Here is a 24,769-nt window from a genome sequence, read left to right on the forward strand (position 1 = left end):
TTGCGCGCTTACGCGCGTGTCTTTGTGTACGTGTGTGTGCGTGTGAGAGAGCGTGTGCACGTGCGCAAAAGCGCTCGTGCCGGTTCCGTGGCTGCCGTGCAGGTAGCCGCTGGTGAAGGTGTGGCAGCAGGGGGCGGCGCAGGCGGGAGAAGGAGACCTGTCCGCACCTCTCACCCTTCACGAGCTGTCCTTTCCTCGCCGGGCTGTGGCAGAGTCGTAGGACGACACAGAGGTTCGCCGAGGCCACTACTCGACAAACAGCAGCGGGAGCGTCGCGTGACGCCTCTCCCGAGACCCGAGACCTGAGACCCGAGACCTGAGACCTGAGGTGGGCCGATCCTTCGGGTTGCGTTGCTCGCGATTTCTGGAGGAATCGAACTGCCATCTGCCATGGAGTGGGCTTAATAACCGCTGGACCAACAGGTACACGTAGACGGTGTGTTCTCTCTGAATGTGAAGTGCCTTGGGGGGCTTTAAGTGGATTTGAGGTTTCTTTAAGGGATACAGCGCGGTGGTAGCATTCCGGACCACTTCCTTGTAAACTGACAGGTCTCTTTGGGACAGGAAAGTGAAACACTTTAATCACAAACGTTTAGCTTTATAATTTATCTTCCCGAACCTCAGCTTTCTCACGGTTCTATCATTTCAATTTCCTTTGAAACATTAAGCCTAATAAATTAATTCCAGTCTTCAAAATATACCCTAATCATATCCTGGGTTATTTATAAGACAAATGCATTCTACCACTAGGAATCAGTCCTGTGCTCGTAAACAGGACACAGAACACAATATAAAAATATATGAATACCCAATGCAGTTTGTTGTTCAGGCTACAGAGATAAAACACCTGTACTCTGACAGTGATAACTGTGACTTTATTAATTCGTATTATTGAGTACAGTGATGTTCTGCACAGACACAAACACATCAGAGGTTTCTCCAGCTGTTATTACAAACAGCAATGGGGGAGAGGTCTCATTTCTCCATTCCTCTGTCCTTGCATGCTTTCCTTGTTTCTCTCCATGCATCCTTGCTAGGAGGCACTAAGACACAAGGAAAAGAAGCAGGTGATTAAACAAGGATGCAATTAAGACACTTTCAATGTGCCCCCAGAAATGGATCTCCGCACTCTTCCTGGAAGTCATCACAATTTCTCGAATGCATCTCATTGAGCACATGTCTAGGAAGCTGTATTCTCAGAAACACAGGTGTTCCCTTGGAAGAAGTGTTTTTCGCCATCCGTAACGAAAAAAAGGTGTGACACACAGCTGGAACAATTTCAAACTATGCGGAACAACTATTGCTTTTGTATTCATAAATCTTAGGTTCCTTCAAGACACAACCTCTATTACTTATGGTTTTATATAAATGTATGACTTTTTAACATTAAATAATGTGACTAATACTCTAAGGCACAAATTGGACTTGACCTTTCTCATAAAATTATGTTCATGCTATAGACTTATAGCCAAAGTTATGAAATAATAAGCCAGTATTATGTATAATTTGAACCAACTAAGACGATATATTTGTCAAAATATTTGACCTTGTATCATATCATCTTATTCAGCCCTGTGTCAGATCTAAAATATTCTACAATGATGGTTATTTATTTATTCCAAGTGTATATATGAATCTATCTAATCGTCACAGTGACGTTGTTCTTATGTGCAGGAATTCATTCATTCTCTGATGCCATGTTTCTGATTGTCCAATTTTCCCATCGACGATCCTCTCTGCTTTATTTAGCAGGCTTTAGCTCCCATCTCTTCCCAACTCTTTCTCCTCATCTCTGGCCTGTACTTGCCTTTTTCCTTTCCTCTTCCCCTACCTCTTTGAGAGCTACCATGCGCAGATTCAGCTCAGAGGGATCCCTCCTGGATCTGGATTTCCTCCCATGGAAGAGGATGGTACTGAAGAGCTCCGATCCTGGGAAGAACCGGGAGTCGGGAACCTACACATCTCACACGGAGGAAGACGAGCTGGGTGGCAGCTCGACCCACCCAGTCCCCATCATCCGGGAGCCTAGAGCCAGTCCTGGCGGGGCGGGGAGGAAGGAGCTGAACAAGGAGCACAGCGTCAGCGCGGAGAACCTCAGCGAGCTGGAGAAACTGGGCAAGAGCCACCTGGGAGTGTGTATGATTGGTGAAGGCTGCAGGGCCTACAGTGATGGCCAGCTGGCCCCGCCTGCCCAGGGCAGCACGGACAGCATGGAGAGAGAAGATCTGCATCCCTCGTCTCCTTCTTATTCCTCCAACCCCTTCAGATTCCAGAACAGGCAACAACGTAAACCCAAACTGTCCACTGCTAAACTGCACCTCAGGAGTCTGTTCGGGCAGGTGGGCTGATCACTTCAGTGTTTTTGTGTTGAAATATGGATTGTAGATGCTTTAGATTGAGCTCTATACAACTCTACTTGCTGATGACAACCATGTGAAGTGGTTTGAAGTGAGTCATTAAAGATGACAATTATTTTCACAAAAACCTTTAACTTGTCTAGTCTGCTTATTCTCATTTGGAGAAATGCCAGTGCTATGTAGTGGTGGACCTCTTTAAAGCTGCTTCATTGGGCACCCATACAAGATACACCCTTAACCTTTTTTTCTGGTTTCAGAGTCCTCATTCCTCCAACTCCAACCTGTCCAACACAGAACAAATAGACAGGTGAGAATCATACGTGTTGCTCCTTGATAGGTTTAAAGTTCTTAAAATAATTGTATTGTTAAACCTTACCCTCATGAGGGTGTTGTGAAGCGACACATGATCACAGTACTGCTTGGTATGAACTCTGACTGAGGTCTCCTGCCCTTGACTGTCCTTGGGTTGTCCTGGTCCACAGCGCCACAGAGAGGAGGTCTCGGCTGCTCTTCATGCGTCAGTGGAGTCAGATGGGACACAGTAAGAAAAGGAAGCTCAGTCAAGAAGAACTGGAGACATGGGCAGAGTCCCTGAATGCCTTGCTGCTCAGCCAGAGTAAGTCCTGCTCCGTCCATCATTCACCTATACACAGGTGCTACCTGCCCACATTCTCACACTAAAGGCCCAGCCTTTGTCTGCCAGAGTCGTCCACATGCCGATTGAGAAGCTGGTCTTCATTAGAGACGACACCGTTACCCTAAAAAACCCAAGAAATGGATACATTCACTTGTGTGGACCCAAGCTAAGTTATAGAGCCAGATGGAAGTGGATTGGTTGATATTTTTATCCTAAATGTCATGTGTGTGTAGTCCTATACTGGACCCGATCCCGTTCTGCCCATAAGGTCTAATCACACAAAGTCAGAGGTGCTTAACCAATCACTGCGGCCACTTACCCGTTGCCCACAACGCACAGGCCGGGATCACGTGATTGCAAGCGCACAAACCGACTTTGCTGCGGCAACCAGAAAGTAGGCATGAAGCGGACAACAATGAACAAGTTGTGTGTCTTGTTGATGTGGGAGGTCAGAGGAGAATGGGCAGACTGTATCAAGATGTTACAAAGGCAACAGGAACTCAAATAACCACTCAATAAAAGCATGCAATGCGTACACCATCTCTGAATGCACAACACGTAGAACCTTGAAGAAGGTGGGCTACAGCAGCAGAAGTCCACACTGGGTGCCACTCCTGTCAGCTAACAGGGAACTGAGACTACAGTTTGCACAGGCTCACCAAAATTGGACAATAGAAGATTGGAAAAACGTTGCCTGGTCTGATGAGTCTCATTTGAGCTGCGACATTCAGATGGTGGGGTCAGAATCTGGCGTAAACAACATGAAAGCATGGATCCATCCTGCCTTGTATCAACGGTTCAGGCTGGTGGTGGTGGTGCAATGGTATTTTCTTGGCACACTTAGTATCTCCCCCTTAGTAGCAATTGAGCATGGTTCATATCATCTCAAACTGGTTTCTTGAACATGACAATGAGTTCACTGTACTGCAAAGGCCTCCACAGTCACCACATCTCGATCCATTAGAGCAACTTTGGGATGTGGTGAAATGGGAGATTCACATCATAGATGTGCAGCCGACAAATCTGCAGCAACTGCGTGATGCTATCATGTCAATATGGACCTTCTCTGAGGAATGTTTCCAGCCCCTTGTTTAAAGTATGCCACAAAGAATTAAGGCAGCTCTGAAGGCAAAAGGGAGTCCCAACCTTTTACAAGCAAGGTGTACCTGATAAAGTGGCCGGTGAGTTGTATGTTTGAAACGATTTACTATACCCCCCACACATCCTCCATCACCCAAACACATAGATATCCCTGCCTCGCCTTCAACATGACCCTATTTGAACAGATGTAACCTCTTCTATCAGACGTTTAACCATGCCATTCACACTCATCAGAAACATTCTTGATAACGCTTACCTTGGGAACATGTTGGTAAAACTAAAGGCCTACTCTGTCTCATGTCACATGTTGCTGCAGGGATGTTGACATCAGTGCTGAATTCACTGGCTACTGTGTGCTGTGCAATAAAGCTAAAACAGCAGCACTTTACCTGCTGCCTCTATGAATAGAACATCTCGTAAACAGAGACTGATGTACATCCCTAAAAATCTCTCCAGCTAGACTGGTAGACCTAGCACTACATTCATGTATGTTGTGATCACACAGTACGCTATGCTCCATGAACTAAATTGAGGCATATATATTTTTGACAATAATGCCACTGAGGTTGGGTGACAGTTGTGCGCAGCAGCTGTGGCCGGCTGGAAAGAGCAGACTTATTGTATCAGACATTTAATTACTGACACAGTGCTGTGAAGATGGATCTGGCTATGTGAGACTATATCAGCATGTATGCTAGCTGATTGATCTTCTAAAGAAGTTGAGGAGGTCATCTCTATCTCTGGCTGAGCGCTTTTGAATTTGAGATTGCATAAATGACAGCACATAATATGGAATAAATTAATGCCATATAGCACATTATGTGGAATAAATAAATGTCATATAGCACATAATATGGAATAACTGCAATTTGCTGGTTTTGAACAATTTCTCACATAGAAACAACAGACGTTATAGAGTAACATCGTTATAAGTTACCTCCATTAGCTAAGATTAGCCACCATTAGCTACTTGTTCGCACCAGATTTCTTCTGTTAAGGACTTTTACTTTTTCTAATGTTTTGTTTTTCTTGTATTTATTTAAATGATGGCGACTTGACGGTAAATTGTTGCCTTCACGGCCAGAAATGTAAAATCTATTCTATCTGGTTAAATAAAGTGAAATGAAATAACAAATAATACATACCAAAAAATCCAAATGATTTTGTAGCAGTAAAAAGTGTGCTTGATTGCACCAGCCATCTTTTATAGTTTATAATTCGTACTAATAAATTGTTTCAGGAAGAATTTGTTTGAAAATGTTCTGTAAGGATGAATATGAAATTAACTTTCTCCCCCATGTTTATTCACATGTTTATTTATATGAATCATTCAATCTTCTCTGGAGCTTAGATGTACAGAGTTGATTGGTGTGCTTTAATAACACGGTCAGTTGTTGGTACGTCTTTGCTCAACTGTACTAAACAAACACACACACACATAAACAAACTCACACACAGCCTGGGGGCTAGCTTCAGCTCTCTGTGTGACTTGGCCTGCTTATCAGTGCTATGCTAATTTGGAGTGCAGTGCTGTAGCTGACACATGTGAACTGTGACATGTGACACTGTCAGCAGTTTGAAGAGCCTGTACAGAGAAGTCAGTCCCATTTGATACCTTAACTGTATGTGTGTCTTTCTGTCTGTGTCTGCGAGTCTGTGAGTCTGTATGTGTGTGTCTGCACGTCTGTGTGTGTGTGTGTGTGTGTGTGTGTGTGTGTGTGTGTGTGTGTATACGCTGAGGCTTTATTTTGAAGATGGGAAGCGTTGCTGTTTGAGATGTGCTTAAAAGGCCCGAGGGATTGAGTGTCCTCTTACAAGCTGCCTCCTCCTCCTCCCAGCTGGCGTGTCAGTGTTTGGAGCATTCCTGCGTTCTGAGTTCAGTGAGGAGAACCTGCAGTTCTATCTGGCCTGTGAGCAGTACCGAAACTCGTCAAACAACTTCAGCCTGCAGAGGAGAGCCAAAGACATCTGTGCCACCTACATCCAGGCAGGCGCCCCCCGGGAGGTACAGCCCCCTTTGATCTTCCATTCAGCTGCAAACAGGAAGTGTAACTCAAGTCCTTCACAAGTCTGTACTTGTCTTCTTTGCACTTCCCTCCAAACAATGTGCTCTGTGTGTTTTGGATGCTCCTTGTGTTTTGAAGGCTTTTGTGGGCGTAACGGGTTTGAAATCATAGCGTCATCAATAGCTGATGTCATGTGATAATTTACAAACTAGCATATCTATCCCTTTAAAGAGAACCAACTTTATGAGTTGTAATGAGATATAAAAATGGTGCAGCTCCATTCAGTTACTTCACTCACTGATCAAAATATTAAAAAAGAGTAATTGATTGAAGTGTGTGTCTCTGTGTTCTGCTGTAGGTGAACCTGGACAGTAAAACCAGGGATCTGACCATCCAGCTGCTGCAGGCTCCCTCTCACGCCTCTCTGAGCCAGGCACAGAAACGCATCTACTCACTGCTGGACACAGACTGTTATCCCCGCTTCCTCCAGTCCGAGGTCTACTTGTCCTTACTGCGAGACGCCGACTAGACCCCACTCAGCAGGAGGGCCACGAGCTTCCAGCAAAGCCTTAACACTGTAAACCTAAATGTATCTTCAAACCATAGAGCTGCTGTGTAGTTTGTGATGTTCATCCGACAATATATGAGTCAGTTAAACAAGTATAATCTTTCTTTTGGAGAGTGAGATGTTCAGATGACTTTTAGTATTTCATGCCTCTGTTTCCCCCTTGCGCCCCTGTCTTATTGCCATGGCTACCAAACACTGACACCACTTGTGCACTTATACAGACATGCGATTAATAAATAAAGAGATAATAAATAGGATAAGCTAATTTACCCAATTGTTAATTTATTCTTATGTTTGGCTTCTTATTGGCACCAAGAATGTGGAAAAACATGAGTGAACTTATTTTTGTTCCCTTGGAGTGAGCTGTGTGAAAGTTCACAGCTATCATTTTAATCATTAGACAGCAAATGTTCACATGGTCTAATAGGCCCGGTCTGAGAGGAAAAACAAGCTCAGCAAGAACGAGCGCTTTCCTGGAAAAGGTCAAAGTACAACGTGACTTATGGCACAGCTGAGAACCTGAGCCTGACTGCGTGGGCAAACAAAGGCAGACACCGCCTCAGGAAAAATAATTTATATGATATGACTACCATATTATAAATATCATCCGAGCCGCGTTCCTCTCCAACGTCCCCGACAGTAGGTAGCATCCGCGCCCTGCCGGCCGTATCGTCCGCTCTGGCCTCGGGTATCACTTGCGATCAGTAGCCATGCTGCAGCGCTATCAATATAGATATCAATGAGGATTAGGTCTGTTTTAGAGACTGGCTGATTTACGGTTGCAATCCAACATATTCCACCTCTGGGAACTCTATAATGATCCTTCATTTGCTTCAGCTATGATGCATATCCAGTGCCTTGCATAAGAATTACCCCACTTGGGACTTGGTCCCACATCTGGACATGGAAATGTTAGTCCATTCTTCTTGGCAAAAAAGATGAAGCTCAGTCAGATTGGAAGGTGAAGAACAATTTCAAAATCTTGCCAAATCTGGTCTGGGCTTTGACTGGGCCATTAAAACACAAACATACTTTGATCTAAACCATTCTATTGTAGCTGTATGTTTAAGGTCCTGCTGGAAGATGAACATTCAGCCCAGTCCAAGTCTTTTGCAGAATGCCTCACATTTTCTTCAAGGATGGCCCTGTATTTGGCTCCATCCACCTTTCCCTCAGTTCTCACTAGTTTCCCTTCACTTGCTAAAGAGAAGCATGATCACAGAATGATGCTACCATGTGTCCCTCTTGGCATGGTGTACTCAGGGTGATGGGCAGTGTTGGGTTTCCACCACACAGCATTTTGCAATAAGGCCAAAAAGTTCCATATGTCTCATCTGACCAGAGCATCTTCTTCCACATGTTTGCTGTGTCTCCCATATGGCTTGTGGCAAACACCAAAATAGATTTCTTTTGTTTTAATTCAACCGTGGCTTTCTTCTTGTCACTCTTCCATAAATACGTGATTTGTGGAGTACACGGCTAATAGTTGTCCTGTGGACAGATTCTCCACCTCAACTGTACTCTTCACCACAAAGAACGCCAAAATTTGACTACAATATGTCTGGCGGAATTTGCATAAGACTTCAGTCTGCGGACCAAACTGGAGTGGGGGGCCAGCAATATGTCGGGCGTGCGAAACGTAAGGCTTACGATCAGAATACCATCCTCATGGTCAAGCACATCGAGGGGGGGTTCATTGATGATGTGGGGCATCTTGAACTGGCAATATTGATTGTCTACCTGGCATCATGGATTCCCATCAGAAAGCCATTGTAAAGCAGAACGTGATCCAGATTACTAATGTCTTCTGATTGCAACTGTTCGCAATACACACATGTAGCAAGGATTTGATTTGTTCATACTGTACAGACGGGCCACTGTTCAATACAATCTTACAACACCATATATTATTCTTTATCATCCTTAGTTCTGTGGAGGATGTTTATTTGAGGTGAAAGCTTGTTCATGTGGCAAAGCAACCTACCATTGGCCCTGGTGTCTAACAAAGACGCTGGGAAAAAATTCACCTGGGCTTTTAGGAGAGAGCGAATATTTTCTGTTTTGATTTTTCTCAAGTTTATTATGTCTGTTGTTTTGTTTGGTTCTGTTTTAAGGTAAATTGCAAATTCAAACCTACCAGATTTATTTGTATTATCTTAAACTTGTTTTAGTGGTTTTTGTTTGACTTAATTATATGTTTTTTAATAAAACCTTTGTCAATTACTACAAACATTATTTCACCGCCTCATCTGCATGCCTTGGGTACCTTACTGAAACTGTTCAACTAGTATTTCCTGGGGTGTTGTTGGTTACATTCAGTTTAGTGGTCTGTAGTTCATAGTTCATTCTCGGTTTGTGCGTTGAATATCACCATCTATCCATCTACAAACCGCTTATCTTGCACACGGTCGCGGAGAGGCTGGAGTCTATCACAGCCAACTTCGGGGGAGAGACAGGGTAGACCTTGGACTGGTCGCTAGCCAATCACAGGGCTACACAGAGACAAACAACCGTTCACACACACACACCTACAGACAATTCAGAGTCACCAATTAGCCTGATCCCCAGAGCATGTCTTTGGACTGTGGGAGGAAGCCAGAGTACCTGGAGAGAACCCACGCAGAAAGACCACTGGGCGGAGTCAAACCCAGGACCTTCTTGCTGTGAGGCGACTGTGCTAACCACCACGCCACCGTGCCGCCCACTGAATATCACCAGGTCGCATTAACTAGAAGCATTCATCTGCAGCATGGTCAGCTACCAGTTAGCAGAAGACATCCCAGGATGAACTGCTCCCACGCTGTCGCCCTGATGTTGCTAGCCTTTTCACAACCTTGTGGAAATGGGGGTGCCACCTACCTTTGTTATATTCTTTTTTAGTCTTTCTGCTGATCTGGTTCTCGTAACACTTAATTTTCTTCTTGAAAGACTTTAAATGTTGCTGTATTCACCAAAAAATGATGGAAGCGTTTTGTTAGAAATGGAAAAACAGCTAGGTAGGATGGGAGCCAGAGCCTTCAGTTATCAAGCTCCTCTTTGATATTGCTTAGTTAGGGCCTGGCTCAGGTTAGCCTGACCAGCCCTTAGCCCTGCTATAGGCCTAGACTGCTGGGGACTTCTTAGGACACACCGAGCTCCTCTCTCACTCTCTCCTTCTACAATAATTCACATCTCATTAATGCACATCACTAATTCAGCTCCTTCCCCGGGGTTTTTGTGCTTTCTCGCCTCGCAGGTCTCTGTAGATTGTAGTTCCGCCTGGACCCTGGTCCTGACCCCTGCCTGGCCCCGCGGCACCTACCGCTTATAACACCATTAATATTCCAATTTCTATTACTGTCAACATTAATGTGCATTGCTAAATTTGTTTCTTCCCTGAAGTATTTGTGCTTTTTCACCTCATAGGTTTACATGGATCATGGTTCTATGGACCCTGTTCCTGCCTCTTACCGTGGCCCAGCTTAACTACTGCCTGCTGCCATCATCATCATCATCATCATTATTATTATTTTAAATTTTAATCACATTACTATTACTGTCATCATAAACTTTTACTTTGCAATTTCCCTCCCCACAGGCATCTGTGGATGATGGTTCTATCTGATGGTGGTTGTCCCTGCAGTGGTCCTGCCGTACACCTGGCTTACTACTCGCAATATTTGAATCATTTCTGTCATAGGAATTGAATGTATTGTACGTCTTGTAAATTGTTTATTATGTACACATGACAACTATTAGTCTATAGTCTGTTCATCCTGGGAGAGGGACCTCTCCATGGGGAAAAAGGGGAAGAAACCTTAGGGAGAACGACGTTCTCCGTTTTCATTTTTTGATCACTCACTTGGTATATTCATCTATACCATCTTCACCAATGAACAGCTCCTGTATTTGTTTCTCTTTTGAAGCGTGAACAGTTTTAGGCTATTAAGGAACCCCACCGTGGTCACATGACTTCAAGTCTCCACCACTCAGCTAGAGAAGGAACAGTGTTTTATCACCTCATGTAGTTCTTGGTTTTAGGAGTTTGAAAGTTCACCCCATTGGTGCTCCTGAACACAGTTTCTGCTCCAGCACATATTTGTGTTCTGATGGCAATGACTGGTTCCAGAAAACAACAGAGTTACATTTTTTAGCATTTGACTAAAAGAACTGGCTCCTGGTCACCAGGGCCGGGAGCTCCTGTGTCCCTGCTTCTGCTTCACCCACTGGGAGGTGTAGCAGTTCTCTCCTACAGCCCAGGACCAGCCGCATGCGCCTCTGTTACTCTCCTTCTCCAACGCGTGTCTCGGGCGGACCAGCATGCCTGGTGCTGGACACTGAGGACAGGCAACCGCCCTGAGCTCCCCCTCAGCACTTGAATCCAGAAGCCCTTGTGTGCCTTCTAGAGAGGTCTGCCTGTGGAGGTCAGCAGAAGACATATTTCACTGCATGTCAACCCTATGTGAAGACCTGAGCCACTCAAACGCACTGTAGCGAGCAACTCCACACGCAATGTCCTCCTACTTGAAAAAATAAAGTTCATTTGAATGTGCCTTTCAGAAAGACTCACATTACCAACTTGCATGTGACAACTCAAGGTTTGAAATAGTTTACATCATGACATCTCATCCTTATTGCATTAAAAAGTGATAAAGGGCAAGGACTTAGAGTTATTGTTAAAAGAAGTACTTGTGCTGTGCTCAACTACTTTCTTCTTGTTGGCGAGGAACACATAACATCCCATGAGTAGGGCCTCAGTGGGAGGTCTGTGTGTGAGTCACTTCTCTACCGATCCACTGGAACGTTTCCATGTATCATTAGCTTTGATGCGTTTCAACCACAAACGTCTTCGAGAGAGTCACTACTCTTCCTCATTGCTACTTTCTCGGTATGTCCGAGTGTCTAGTCAAGTGGTGTAAATACCTGCTTCCTGTCGTGTGACTACCGGCCGACCTGTGTGTGTCTGTGTATCCCAGTGCGACCCCACACTGATCCTGCCCTGGTCTCAGACCCGAGGAGGCACAAGGCACTTCCACATGAGCAGGGCTTGTTGACTGTGCTGCTCCTGTCCTCACTCACTCATCAAGGCTTTCGGTATACACCACATGCAAACCTGACATTAGGGCTGCAACATGAATCGATAAAACTCAATAGGATTTGATTAAGAGTTGCCAACGAATTTCATCATCGATTTGTTATGTAGCGTGGTTGTTTACGCCCCACAATACGTCCCTGACATGTTGGGAGTATAAAAAAGAAAAGTTGAGTTGGGTCTGAGAGTAGAGTAGCAGTATTTTTTATAAATGGCAGCTTAAGACCTTTTAAATAAAAAAATATACATCTTTATGTGCAAACAAAGCTTATATGTGTTAGTCGTTATTTATATTATTAAAACCTCTTGTACATTACTGTTTTGGTCCTCAAGACACCCCCAGACAATCAGTATGATTCATATAACTGTTGTTAATAGAGCTTGGTATTTTTACACTAATATATACATTACATTACATTACAGGTCATTAATTTGGATCTATTCTTTACCAAATAATCACAATACTTTTGTACTGAAATGTGGACACTTTGACCGTTTAATATCAATGAGCAGTGTGACCCCTGGTTTGAACATTCTCACCTGACCGTACCTGGTAAGGGTCTGTCCAGCAGTCCAGCAGCTCTGCTGTCCATGTGCCGACTGTACAGGCTGCTCCTGGCAACCATACCCAGTGTGCTACCAAAGAGATGAAGAAAAAGAGAGGACAGGGGTACAAAAGCGATGGACGTGCAGTCAAGGGACAGTTTGGGACAGACAAAAGGTAAGAAAAAAAAGGGACACGATTACAAAACTGATCAAAACCCAAATATAACAAAACACAGATAAAAGTGTAAATACACACACACATGGTGTACGTTAAAGGTTATGATAAATAAAAAGCCACAGAATGGAAAGCAGACAATTGTTTGGTTCATGATGTGTGTGACAGAAGGCAAGCTCACATGTTGAGTTCAGTGGAAGATACTTTAATGGGTAGAGGGGCAGAGACTGCTGCGTGCATCACCACGTTGTTTAAAAAAGGAGTCCCAGACAGACTCTCCTTCTTCACCAGTGCGCTTACAGGCCCAATAGTGGATACTGGTACATGTGAACACCGTACCCAGAAGTCTGGACATTATTTGTTTGTCACAGAACATAGTAGCCGAGATGGGGAAAACTGGTATACTGGGATATTACGACCCTGGATATTAATGTTCCTTATTCAGAAACCGATAGGACACCGGTGCAGATGTTAACACAGCCGTTCCTTTAAGGGGAAGATGGGTCAATGGAAGCCAAGATGAGATCTATTAAGGGAACTATAGACAGTGAGAGAAGGAGGCGGTGTACATTAAAAGATGAATGGAGTGGAATGGGAGAAGAAATGAAGGGGAAGCAAAGAGAGAGACAGAGGCAGTGTTTAGCAAGACCTGGTGGAGCAGAACTGAAGATTCAGAAAAATGGCTGCTGGACACAATGACAGACTAGAAGGAACATAGCCTCCCTCAGGGACAGCAGCCTTAATAAATACTATGTATCAGAAAAGAAGGAGACATGCAAGCAGCTGTATCAGAGTTCACATCCAGCCTGCCACCATCATGTGGAGCCCCACATCCTTCTCTACTAATCACTCTTTAAATGAATGCAACTGAAAGACGTACATGGCAATTCATGAATGTAAGACATTCGAGGGACGCATGTGATTCCACGTAAGGGCCATAAGCATTTGGACTGTGACAGTTTTTCAAAATGCCTCTTTACACAAGTCCAAACGATTAGAACCAAAGCAGTCACTATTTGGCTGAATATTTGGCTTTGACTTTCAGCTTTGATTCAATAACAACTCAAACTGAAACAAAAACAACTGTCACAATCATCTTTAAGAGGCATTTTCAGAGGCTCAGAAGTCAAACATATTTTTCAACATAATGATTTATTTTAATAATCTTTGTGTTCCAGGCTCACGTGTGATCAATCCCAGTAGACACTCAACAGAATATTTGGCATATACAGATGACCTGATTTCCCCCCATATGTCTGTGTGGGTCTCCGAAGAATTGTATAATAACATTCTATGCCCGTCAGTGGAGTAAGAGTGTTGTCTCCATTGGTCACTTAGATAAGCAACTTGAATGTGTCACATGTACATTTCCACTCTACAGTGTTTCTTAAAGACGACATATTTTATCTTGAAGACAAAACCTGGTGAAAAAGCTCTGGACGTTTCCTACCTGCTGCGTCTTGCTCTGCAGCGCTCGATGAGAGGCGACTGTGGGCTCGGGTCCCTGCTGCCCCCAGGGGCCGAGGCCGGGAAGGTACGAGGGAGCCCCCTGCTGGGGGAGGATCCCACGCTGAGGGAGTGGGAGCACCGGGAGGATACCGACCGCTGGGGGGAGTGAGGAGGAGCGAACGGCCAGGGACGAGCCAACTGCTCCCGAAGCACCACTGAACAGGAAGCAGAAGAGAGGTGTGAGTGCTCACAGAAAGAGATGAACCCTGAGCAACATCTGTAATACAGCACTGCTGCTGCAGCCTAGTCAAAGCTAATCGTTTTAGAGGGGAAATGACACGTAATACTATATTTCTGTTTTTTATGGTGAGATATTTTCTCACGTTTCATACAAACTTATGACAATATTCACATGTTAAGTCCTATTAGGACTAAAACAGGTGACGCTATTTTTAGGTTGAACATTTATCAGTTTGAATTGTCTCTTGGTTCGTCTGTGTCATATTTAATGCAACTTTATTTAGAGATTAACTGTTAACTGTTGGTTTGTTAGACCTCGGCTGAATGTACTCCCTGTTTGAATGATACCTCTGATCTATCCATCTATATCTCTGCCATAAGAGGAGCACACACAAAGCAGCTTCAACGCAATCTAATACTGTTTTTCATCAAATAAAAACTGTCCTCTTTAAATAGAAACAGGACAGAATACATATGCATACATCATATGTCAGTGTGCAGCTGTTCACCTTCTCTCTCCATTAAAGAGTACGGCTTGATATCTCCGTTCGGCTTTCTGAGGGGAACCTTTCTCAACTGGGCCGCTGTGGAGGAGAACACATTCAGAACATGATGGTAGATATATATGAAGGGTAGATGTCTTACGGCGGAATCTAGAAAATCCGCACGTGGCCGCCATCTTGCCACATTCAGCTGGCTCACCCATAACATTGTGTTGGTAGTAGTACATGTACGTTTGTTATAAACGTTATGACACTGCATACTTATGAATACTGTTCTGTTTAATGTTATTTTCATATGAAAACCCATGGTTATAATTATTCATAAGTATGCAGTGTCATAAATACATCTCTGAACAGAGTGTGGATTTCAACATGCATTTCTTGAAGTATATACCTATTTTAGAACATAACATAATCATTCAAACCAAACCATTTAAAAATTGAGCAAGTTATGGTTATTTTAAAAGTACATGTACCACTACCAACACAATGTTATGGGTGAGTGAACCGCTTGTGGCAAGATGGCCGTCATGTGCGGACGTTGGACTCCGCGGACGAGACATCTAGTCATATATATATATATATATATATATATATGGATGGGGTCACCGCCCCCCCCCCCCATCTATCATACCCCACCCCCCACAGTGACTGTAGTAGTTTAACATAACAAGGCCCCCACGCATAAAGATGCTGTTTTATTAATCCTTACAGAATTACTGAGGTGCATTTGATACAAATGAACAAAGGGTTCACGTTTCTGGCAGCCTCCATCTGCCACCAGCCATATTGTTCTGTTCAGAGATGCTTCTTGTTTCCTTCCAGGATATTGGTTTCTTATTATTGTTGGAGAAGAACATGCATTATACCAACAACACTATTAACCTGAGACGGCATGCAGGTGAGAGTTGTCATTATGAAATAATAATGTTTTACTAGTTTACCCTTTAAAAATTAAAGAAAAACACACTCATACTAATCTAATTTGAATGTAATTTCCTTTACAAGAGACGTAATGTTCAAGTTTGCACATTATCAAGTGAACTGTGGCCTCCTCTAAACTCCTGGTACGCCACGTGGTAAAGCAGGTACCTCGCCTCCTCACAAACAAATAAACAAACAAACAAACAGAGAGCGAGAAAGAGAGCTTTCCTGGATTTAGCATCAAATGATGCAAAACAGTCATGCAGAAATCTGTAACAACGCAGAACAATGCAGAACGCAGAAAGTGCAACTTGATATTATTACATTACAAGCCAAACATCTCGATAAGTACAAGTTAAACCAATATAGTGTTCTTTGGTCTTCACTGGTCCTTTAGAGGGATAAAGAGAGGAGACCAGTAGTCCACAAAGCCCTGTATGAGCAGCAGGACAGGGAGAGCAGACAAGGGCAGACGTTACAGCCAACAAGTTGGAAAGATAAAAGTAGAAGTTGGTGAGCCTTTTATATTCTGTCCTATTTCCTGCTTCAGAAAGAAGCTTTACCCTGCAAACCAGTGGGGTGTCTGTTTCCACGGGGACTGTTGAGGCCAACTGTACCGTTGGCCTGGTTTTGTAGCCTGCAAGCTGCAGGTAGAACCATCTGTACTTTGTGTGTATGAAGAGCAACCCTTCCTGATTTATGCAATCAAGCAATCCGGTCTTTAAGAGGCTACACATCTTCTTAACATGCTCTTGCAGTTTAAGGAATCACATTTGGCAGTGTCATACAGAGCATTGAAAAGCCATTTGGAAGGTCAGGGACGGGGATTGTGGGGGTCTGAGTTTGTCTACAGCTTGTGGCTTTACACACTCTAGCACATGACATATATTACACCTGCTGAGGAACTAACTGAGACCGAGAGCTTCGTATATATAGTATGGGCTTAATTATGGGACAAAGGGAGGGGGACGTATGAGGAAAGAAAATATTTGAAAGTCCTTACAAACAGCCGAAGAGGCCCTGATCCATCAGAGGAGAGGAGGGCGAGCCTGGGAGAGTTTGGTAAAACAAAACATCTTGGAACTGGAATAAAAGCAGATCAGCAGTCCCGGGACTCCCAGAATCTCTAATGAGGGGACTTTTGTCTTCCACATTGACAGCAAAAAAGATGAACTGATTTTGATGCCAAAAGCAAGAATACACTGTAAAGATGTAGCACGCAACATATGTGATGTAACTGAACTTAACAACAGGTATTCATAGATATATTGAACATGCTTGTTATGGCATTGAGAAGCTTCTCCAAAACAAAACTGAACAATTTCCAAGGAAGCCAATCAAACACAGGTTCAGCTGGTAGGGATGTCCCCTTAGAACCCATGTAACAGACCTCAATACTCGTATTACCACAGAGGCTATTACATCACACCTTTCTTCAAAACAGTGCAGAGGTTACCTGGTCTGTTGAGGAAGAAGCCTTCAAACACCACAAAGTTGTTGGCCTGGAAGATAAAAAAAAAGAGAGGCAAGGTGCTCATGATGAACATGTCGGCGAGGACTGTTTTCTCAGAATAACCCAGGGTACAATAATAAGCAGGTGGTGGTTCTATTCTCTCCGTCTTTTATCCTGGGAATTGGTCTTGAATCACATATATTTTGTTAATCGATTATTAAAAGATTATTTTTGAAACCATGGAAATGCCAGTTGGTTGTTAAACGGTTTATATGAGACTGAAGATAGTCACTCTCTCTGGGAAGCTGAGATGCCTGTGGATGTATAAACTCACGGAAACAACATACTTACGGTTGGATAACAAAAAAAGAAAATGGAGAAGACGGGGGTACACCCTGGATTGGCTGCCAGTCAATCACAGAGCTTGACACAGAGACACACAGCCATTCACACACCTATAGACGAGTCACCAGTGAATCCATCCTGCATGTTTGTGGGAGGAAGCCGGAGAACCCAGAGAGAAGCCAGGGAGAACATGCAGACTCCACACACTGAGAGGCTCCAGCCTTTCGTTTGCAATGTGGTAAGCTGTCTCGACATTTAAAATGAATACCTCATACGTGTAACTTATGGCCAAATAGTGTCATCACCACTTAGGGAGACATTAGGGAGATTTGGTTTACCGTTTTGTTTACTACTTCGGGACCTAAGTGGCCGCTAAGAAAATCCCTAACAAACCCTTAAGTCCTCATGATCATCAACATTCTGCATTGTAATTAAAGGATGTTAGAATCTTTTGAGATGGTATGTTGTTGTCTGGGTTACCATCCTTTTTGAGGCAAACAGTAAATGTTTAACTTGTATTGTTAGAAAAATCATACTCAACACCGATGTAGAATCATTAGATATTTATTGCTGCTTAATGGTCTGCCTCCTGTCTGAAATATTATAAATTTATAAAGTTGAGATAATATACACAAGTTATGCAACAAGGCGTCTCTGCTGAGGGGTCGCAGACTATATGGCATTATCAACTACTGTGACTAAGACAAAAGAGTATTTGGTTTTTCCAACATGAATAAACTGAAAGATTAATGGAGCTCAGATTAAAACATGTTATCTATCTTTTAACGCCTTGGATTGCCAATACTATGGCTAGGTCCTGTGCTCATCCAGCGAAAGAGCAGACTGTACCTGAGGAACACTTGGTGTTAGACTGTAATGCTTCGCCAGGAAAGACTGGAACTTGGGAGAGGGCCGGTCGTAGGCCATCACAACTGGCTCTAAATTCTTGTGCTGCAGAAGAGGAAACAGGCGGTCACCGATAATCATCACTATGTGTACAGCAGGTATTACATTATTTACGTTTCAATTTCTCTGCATGTAGTTGATACAGTACCTAAACTTGGGAGGTTCCTCCAACTGTCGGTAAATCAGTTGTATTAACTGGTATTCTGGTGATAGCAATGTGCTTTACTCTGTGACATAACTTTTGTGAAGTCTGTGAAAACTTATTTTTCATGTAGATGCTGGTTAGCGAGTGTGTTAGCTTGCTAATTCCACCACAAGCTAGTTGCCGAACATTAAAAGCACCCAATAGACAGGTCTGCTTTACATGGGTGCAAACTCATCAGGGAAAAAAAGGTGACAAAGTGAAAAAGCACATATGGAAGGCAAACCTAACCTCTGCCTCAATGAAGGGGGCGTGCAAGAGCCTGGAAAATGGACTTCCATTCCAGTGACGTTATAAATAAATAATGGGAGACCAATGCCAGAGCTAAAAGGTTTGCTTCAAACGACGGGACATAAGATAACTCGATCGACTACTCACATTCAAAGACAAATTGCTTTGGAAATGTTTGGAACCTCAAGAATAGATTTCGCTTTGGACGAACAGAATAAATATTAGCAAGAGGGAGGGAGGGGGCTTCTAACCCCTCATTCGCTAACATTACATTGATATCAGAGTAAGCCTTTGATTTCTCCGTTGATTTCCCATTATTTATTTTAGGATTTTTTAATGTAAAGGTAAGGTAGGTACATTTTTTGTCGTTTTCTCGCTTCGATTTTTCAAAAGTTCCCGAGAAATAGACACTGTACTATCCGATAACACCGTTATTCTAACCAGCAAAAATGGTTGATGTGATTATTTTTATTGCAGATCTACATGAATCACACAAATTACCTATTTTGAACAAAAACGGCGAATTTCGCCGAAAGTTTGCACCCCTGGCTTTAACGTGTAGCTGGAACGTTTTTTCAAATGACCAATAATTAAAGCTGTTCATCAATCGTTCCCTTTTCGCCAGTGTATGCTAATGGCCAGCATGCAGACTAAAGTTGTCATTATAAGTAGGTAAGTTCTCTCAAGGGTCTTTTATTGTGAGAAATACAACTCAAACATTGGTGGATTTGAGTTTACATGAAGCTTTTTCTTCATTTAAAAGAAAAATGATTTTTTTTTTTACATAGGCTATATTGTGTTGAAATGCAAACTGCATTGGTTCTTGCATTGTTGATAGAAAATCATATTTGTGACAAAGATTTTTTTTTCTCTCATTAAAAATTAGAGAAGGTAATTCATCTGTTTTCTGATTTTCTTTAATTATCAAATACAGTAGGAAGTGATTAGCAACCTCTGAGTAGCAAAATTTAGAAAATCGAGATCGTTTTATCGGTTTAGAATCGAATCGTTGACCTCTGAATCGGAATCGAATCGAATCGTGAGGTGCCAAGAGATTCCCACCCCTAATATTCATTGTATTCTGCATTAACAATATAGGAGACAGAGACTTTTCAAAGTAAGGACGGACATGAGCTGGCTGCGTTTTGTTGAAGCACTTTGTTTTATTGTGCAAACATGAAGATCATACATACTGATCAGAATATTGATGGTTGTGTCGGTTTCCTGAGCTCAAGCTGAGCGGAGTTTTAGAGCGTTAAAAACGTTTAGAAGCTGGCGAATGTCAACAAGAGTGAGCTTAAAGATGTTTCATCTCTGTCAATGATAGATGCATGGGTCTTTTCAATGCTTTTAAATAAGACATCAAAGGGGAGAAGGAGCTAATAATTGCAGGAGGAAAGCACATTATTTATAGCCTATTAAGCGCTGCACAACTGGGAAAAGTTTATTTTAATATATTTTGGATATATAAAAATACTGTTAATGTATATTAGAATTTTGGCAGAACGTTTTTTATTCATTTATTTGGTGCAGAATGCGTTTTGTATTTAAACAAGGTCTGAGCGGTATGGCCAAAAACTTGTATCCTGGTATATCACAGTTTCCTGGTATATCACAGTTTCTTTTTTTGGAATAAACATGTCCGTTCATTCATTCACCCCGAAGAGGACCACTGGCCACCTGAACAGCCAACGTGCTTGCAACTGGCCTGCGTGTTAGTTTGTGTGCATCGCTGGTCTCTAGTTCGCTCTTTTCCGTGTTTTCATGTAGTCACAGAGTTTGTTCTTGTCGCGATAGCAGGTGAGCTGTACCCATCATGCAGTTTGCCGGTGTAATTTTATAAATGTAAAGTTATCAATGCTGAGACCAAACCTTGAGACTCCCCCCTGAATTTGCCCCAGAGGAATGCTTCACCTGTAACATGAAATTAAACAGCTCCAGTCCGTAGCCATGCCGCTGAACGCCCTCTGCGATGTAGAAATCCAGAACACACAATGGCTCGGCTTCTATATGGACACCCTGTCGGTCCTGTGGAGGAAATACAACCAGCTAACCGTAAGCAAGCTGAAATGCACATATAATCAGTTATAGCTCAACCAACAAGTCGGAGAAATCTGAAAAAGAGAAGTGACTCACAAGCAAAAATAACTTCTTGTAGCCAACCTTGAGAAATCCCACGGCCACACCACGTCCTCTGTGTGAGGGGGAGGCAGAGAGTTTGGTTGGGATGAAGAAGTAGAATAGCAATGAGTAAGAGTGTGCTCTGAAGAACACAACACAAGTGCATGCATTGTGACCTCAGCGTGACAAACAACGTTTGAACATGTGGTGTACCCGTTGCTCTCTCCGTCCTTCAGCAAGTAGAGCTGATGCCTCTGCGACTGCAGCTTTGAGGCACTGGTTATGGATGCTGGGAGCTGTTGGGCCTGTGGGCACACAACATGACCACTGTTAAATGTGTACCAACAGTTAAAGACTTGCTTTTTTGGTACTGGTGCAGATATGACATCAGAGTTTTGGTACTACAACAACACATTTCCTAATACCTTACTTTATAAAAATATCAAGCTCTTATTGGTACGCTGCAGCCACAGCAAAGGACAAGGGCAGGCTGCAGCGTGTCATCCGCTCTGCAGAGAGGGTGATCGGCTGCAATCTGCCGTCCCTCCAGGACCTGTTCGCTTCTAGGACCCTGAAGCGAGCTAGAAAGATCTCACCCCAGACAAAACCTGTTTGTGCCCCTTCCATCTGGCAGGAGGCTGAGGTCCATCAGGACTAAGACCTCCCGCCACACGAACAGTTTCTTCCCGTTGGCAGTCGGGTTCGTCAACAGAGCCGGTCCCCCACTGACTGACTATAACATTCCACATGTCACTTTCTTTCTCACTTTCTGTTTGCTGGTGCACTTTATTTTTAATTTCTAAATATTTTTAACTTTAACTTTTATTCCTTTATTTTTAAACTAACCCATACCCTTATACTACTAACGGATAGCATTATATTTTATATTATGCCACGTGCACCGTCTTGTCGTCCATTGTCGTACTGTCTGCTGTTACGCACCAACCACCAAGTCAAATTACTTGTATGTCTGACATATTATAGCAATAAATGTTTCCTGATTCCTGATTGACCATCAATTAATCTCCACCCACCCTTTATTATCGTGAATTCCTTGTTTGTTTCCAAAGGAAACCAAGAGTCAAAAAAGGGAAAAGTGTTGAATAATTCAAGTTAACACATCATCTCATTTAAGCCTCATTTATCCAGCCATATGCTCACTACTTGCCACATGTGTTTATAAACACATCGGGAAAGCGTATCTATTAATTTGTATCAATTAGATACTCATTGGGCTCGTTTTTATCTACTTATTCTGATTCGATGATGCATTTCATTAAGCCTCCTGCCAGCAGCTACATTAAAAAAAATCTGATTGATTGGGGTGATGAGGCACTTAAAATGAAACTTTACAGCATCTGGAAGATATTCACAGCGCTCCACTTTTTCCACATGTTACAGCCTTATTCCAAAATTGACTAAATTAATTTTTCCCTCCAAATTTTACGCACAAAATGACGACAAAGTAACAAAAGCTTGATCGGCGTGCACCAAAGCTCAATTTTGAGTGTGAACAATTCAAACAATATAAACAGATAAGATACATACGTTAAAACATGCATGTCTGTCCATATGTTTGGTGAGAGAAACTGGCTAACTGTAACTCAACATGTCATACAACAGGTCAGATGAAAGTTTGTTCTTTACACATACATCTCAACAACAAATTAAATCATAAACATAACACCACATCATCAGAGATTTACCTTTGCAGAGGCTCTCCCGAGTTCATCAATAACTGTGGCTATGCGGGCTTGAAGTTGTGGCCTACAGAGACAAACACAACACAGTAACTAAGTACATCCCAATCCATAAAGGGAAGGTGTCCGTTTCCTCTAGATGCTGCACCTCTTCCCCCCGGGTTCACGTTTAACAGCTTTTTATAACACACACCATGATGTCATGTACTGAAATGTGCCTGGTCGTGTTTCTATTATTAATAAATTACAGAAGAATTGAGAAAAGGTGACATTGTGTGTACAGGGGGGATCCAGTTGTTGGTGTCAGCTAACGTTACAGATAACGTAACGTTACCAGAAAGAAAATGAATTCACATCTTAGGACTCACATTCCTGTTGATGTACGACCTGCAACGAGGGTCTGGTCCAGGACGGAGACCCTCTCGGAGAATAACTGGTTAATGTCAAAAGGAAACTCCATGATAGCTATCAGACAGATTCGCAGTGATGAATGGTCAGCTAGCAGAAGGAGACAATGCGGAGACAAGGGGTTCAGTCGGCCAGCATCGAGCTAACGGGCTGTGGCCTCGCTTACGAGGCGGATTAGTCTGTGGAAAAACTACAATACTCAAACCGCTAGCAGTCCAGATACTACAACATTTCGACAAAGCGTCGCCCAAGTGCGAGGGAGCCTTAATAAGAACCAATTTGCGCCGCAAGGGCGGCTAACATTAGCTGCATCGGGGACAGCGAGCCACAGGCTACCGTAATGAGCCTAAGAAGAGTCAGCTACACCGGGCCAGCGAGTCACACATTACCGTAATGCGCCTAAAAAACGTTAGCTTCTGCTGCCACTATTATTGGTACTACATGTAATTAATATGGGATCATGGTATTATTAGGGTCCTCGCTACGACTAGTCGGAGAGGAACCTATTGTATTTCATGGAATTATTATTGTTTTCTCTAAGGAATTTTCCCTTTTTGAGGCCTTTATCATATTCAAAAAGTTGATAAATTTGGCATGCATATCAAAACTAGTGAAAAATCTGATAATTTTGGGGTCTCGCATTTGAGTATCAAGAAATGTCCCTATAGCGCTCCCTATTGGGCCACACTAGGCCAGATTTTTCCCCCAATCCCCGATTGACTTGAAATTTGGCACACATGTGCACTTGGACATGCTCTACAAAAATGTCAATCATGGTATGCAAGACTCATAACTTCCAGATAATTTGACCTGCCCTCACTAAACTTGTTCCACATGTGAACATTGAACCCCTGACCACACCCTGATTTTTTGAGAATATTTGAAGAATAGGGGGCGCTGCTATTAATCGTTGAAAATCTGCCTTTTTGTCCTATGTTTGGCCTATTTTCGAGATTTCTTGGAGTTGTAAAAGACCGAACTTCTTCCTGGAATTAAACCCGATTCTTTTCAAATTCGCGCAGTGTGATCTTGAGGACCTAACCTCTAAAAATTGCATTTTGCCGGAAGAAATTATGTGTGTAGGGCATTTTCAAAAAAAACACCATTCGGCATGAAAAGTTGTTTTAACTCGACCATACTTTATCCAATCTGCTCCATATTTCTCATATAGCATGAACATCGCAACCTGTAGACGTCCATATGATCATTTTTAACCTTGCACCACCTGGGAAAAACAGGAAGTTGATTGTTTTTTTTAATTTTACATCCTGCTCCTCAAAGGTTATGCTCCTCAAAAGTTAATCTGATCCCTCTCACATTTTATTAGCAGAGAGGTAAGACTTTGATAATGCTTCACTGCGAATATTATAAGAATCCGATAATCGTGGCGAGTGGGTGCATCGGCAAAGTTGATCCTTCGCCAAGAACAACTAAACTGTTGTAACTCTACTCCACAACATCGGATTCTTTCCAATGTACACATGAGTTTGATGAGACTCTGGGCCTGAAGTGATGTGAAGTTGAATCAAGTCAAAGCGCCACCTACTGATAACAGGAAGTGAAATTTTCTAGTATCCAATTAAAAACAAAGGTGTCATTTCAAGAGGCTTTAATTTCTTAAATCAGAATGTCCTGGTTATCATAGAGCGACACCTTGGGGATGTGTACTCTCTGCCTGAAGTGGAAATACTGTGTAACTATTAGTTGTTTCCTTTTAAATCTAATCTGAAATTGACCAGATGTAGTCTTGTGAAATTTTGTCTCATGTATGGTATTTTGAGAGGCTTTCATTTTGGAATAGAGCATCAGAATGTCTTTCTTATCCC

The 24,769-nt window shown here is 42.8% G+C and overlaps 2 protein-coding genes across 5 annotated transcripts; one reads left to right on the forward strand and one right to left on the reverse strand.

The window, feature by feature from the left end:
* Nucleotides 1–1,847: 1,847 nt before the first annotated feature.
* Nucleotides 1,848–6,934, forward strand: LOC120826706 (uncharacterized). Its single transcript, XM_040189196.2, has 5 exons — nucleotides 1,848–2,339; nucleotides 2,615–2,664; nucleotides 2,840–2,973; nucleotides 5,934–6,100; nucleotides 6,460–6,934. The coding sequence occupies exons 1-5, from the start codon at nucleotides 1,848–1,850 to the stop codon at nucleotides 6,628–6,630; spliced, it is 1,014 nt and encodes a 337-aa protein (XP_040045130.2). The 3' UTR covers nucleotides 6,631–6,934.
* A 3,429-nt stretch (nucleotides 6,935–10,363) lies between these two features.
* Nucleotides 10,364–23,307, reverse strand: atat1 (alpha tubulin acetyltransferase 1). Of its 4 annotated transcripts, none has more exons than XM_040189187.2 (12): nucleotides 22,904–23,307; nucleotides 22,542–22,602; nucleotides 21,049–21,140; nucleotides 20,851–20,908; nucleotides 20,629–20,742; nucleotides 18,225–18,326; nucleotides 17,034–17,079; nucleotides 16,581–16,626; nucleotides 14,660–14,734; nucleotides 13,912–14,125; nucleotides 12,291–12,376; nucleotides 10,364–11,064 (listed from the first exon to the last, which is right to left on the reverse strand). In XM_040189187.2, the coding sequence occupies exons 1-12, from the start codon at nucleotides 22,993–22,995 to the stop codon at nucleotides 10,830–10,832; spliced, it is 1,221 nt and encodes a 406-aa protein (XP_040045121.1). In that variant the 5' UTR covers nucleotides 22,996–23,307; the 3' UTR covers nucleotides 10,364–10,829. The 4 variants fall into 4 exon arrangements, with proteins under 4 accessions (XP_040045121.1, XP_040045128.1, XP_040045123.1 ...); XM_040189194.2 differs by having other exon boundaries at nucleotides 12,281–12,376; nucleotides 22,904–23,301; XM_040189189.2 differs by lacking the exon at nucleotides 16,581–16,626 and having other exon boundaries at nucleotides 12,281–12,376; nucleotides 22,904–23,295.
* Between the last annotated feature and the right edge of the window lie 1,462 nt (nucleotides 23,308–24,769).

Source organism: Gasterosteus aculeatus, chromosome 10, assembly GCF_964276395.1.
Source record: "Gasterosteus aculeatus chromosome 10, fGasAcu3.hap1.1, whole genome shotgun sequence".
NCBI classification, from domain to species: domain Eukaryota; kingdom Metazoa; phylum Chordata; class Actinopteri; order Perciformes; family Gasterosteidae; genus Gasterosteus; species Gasterosteus aculeatus.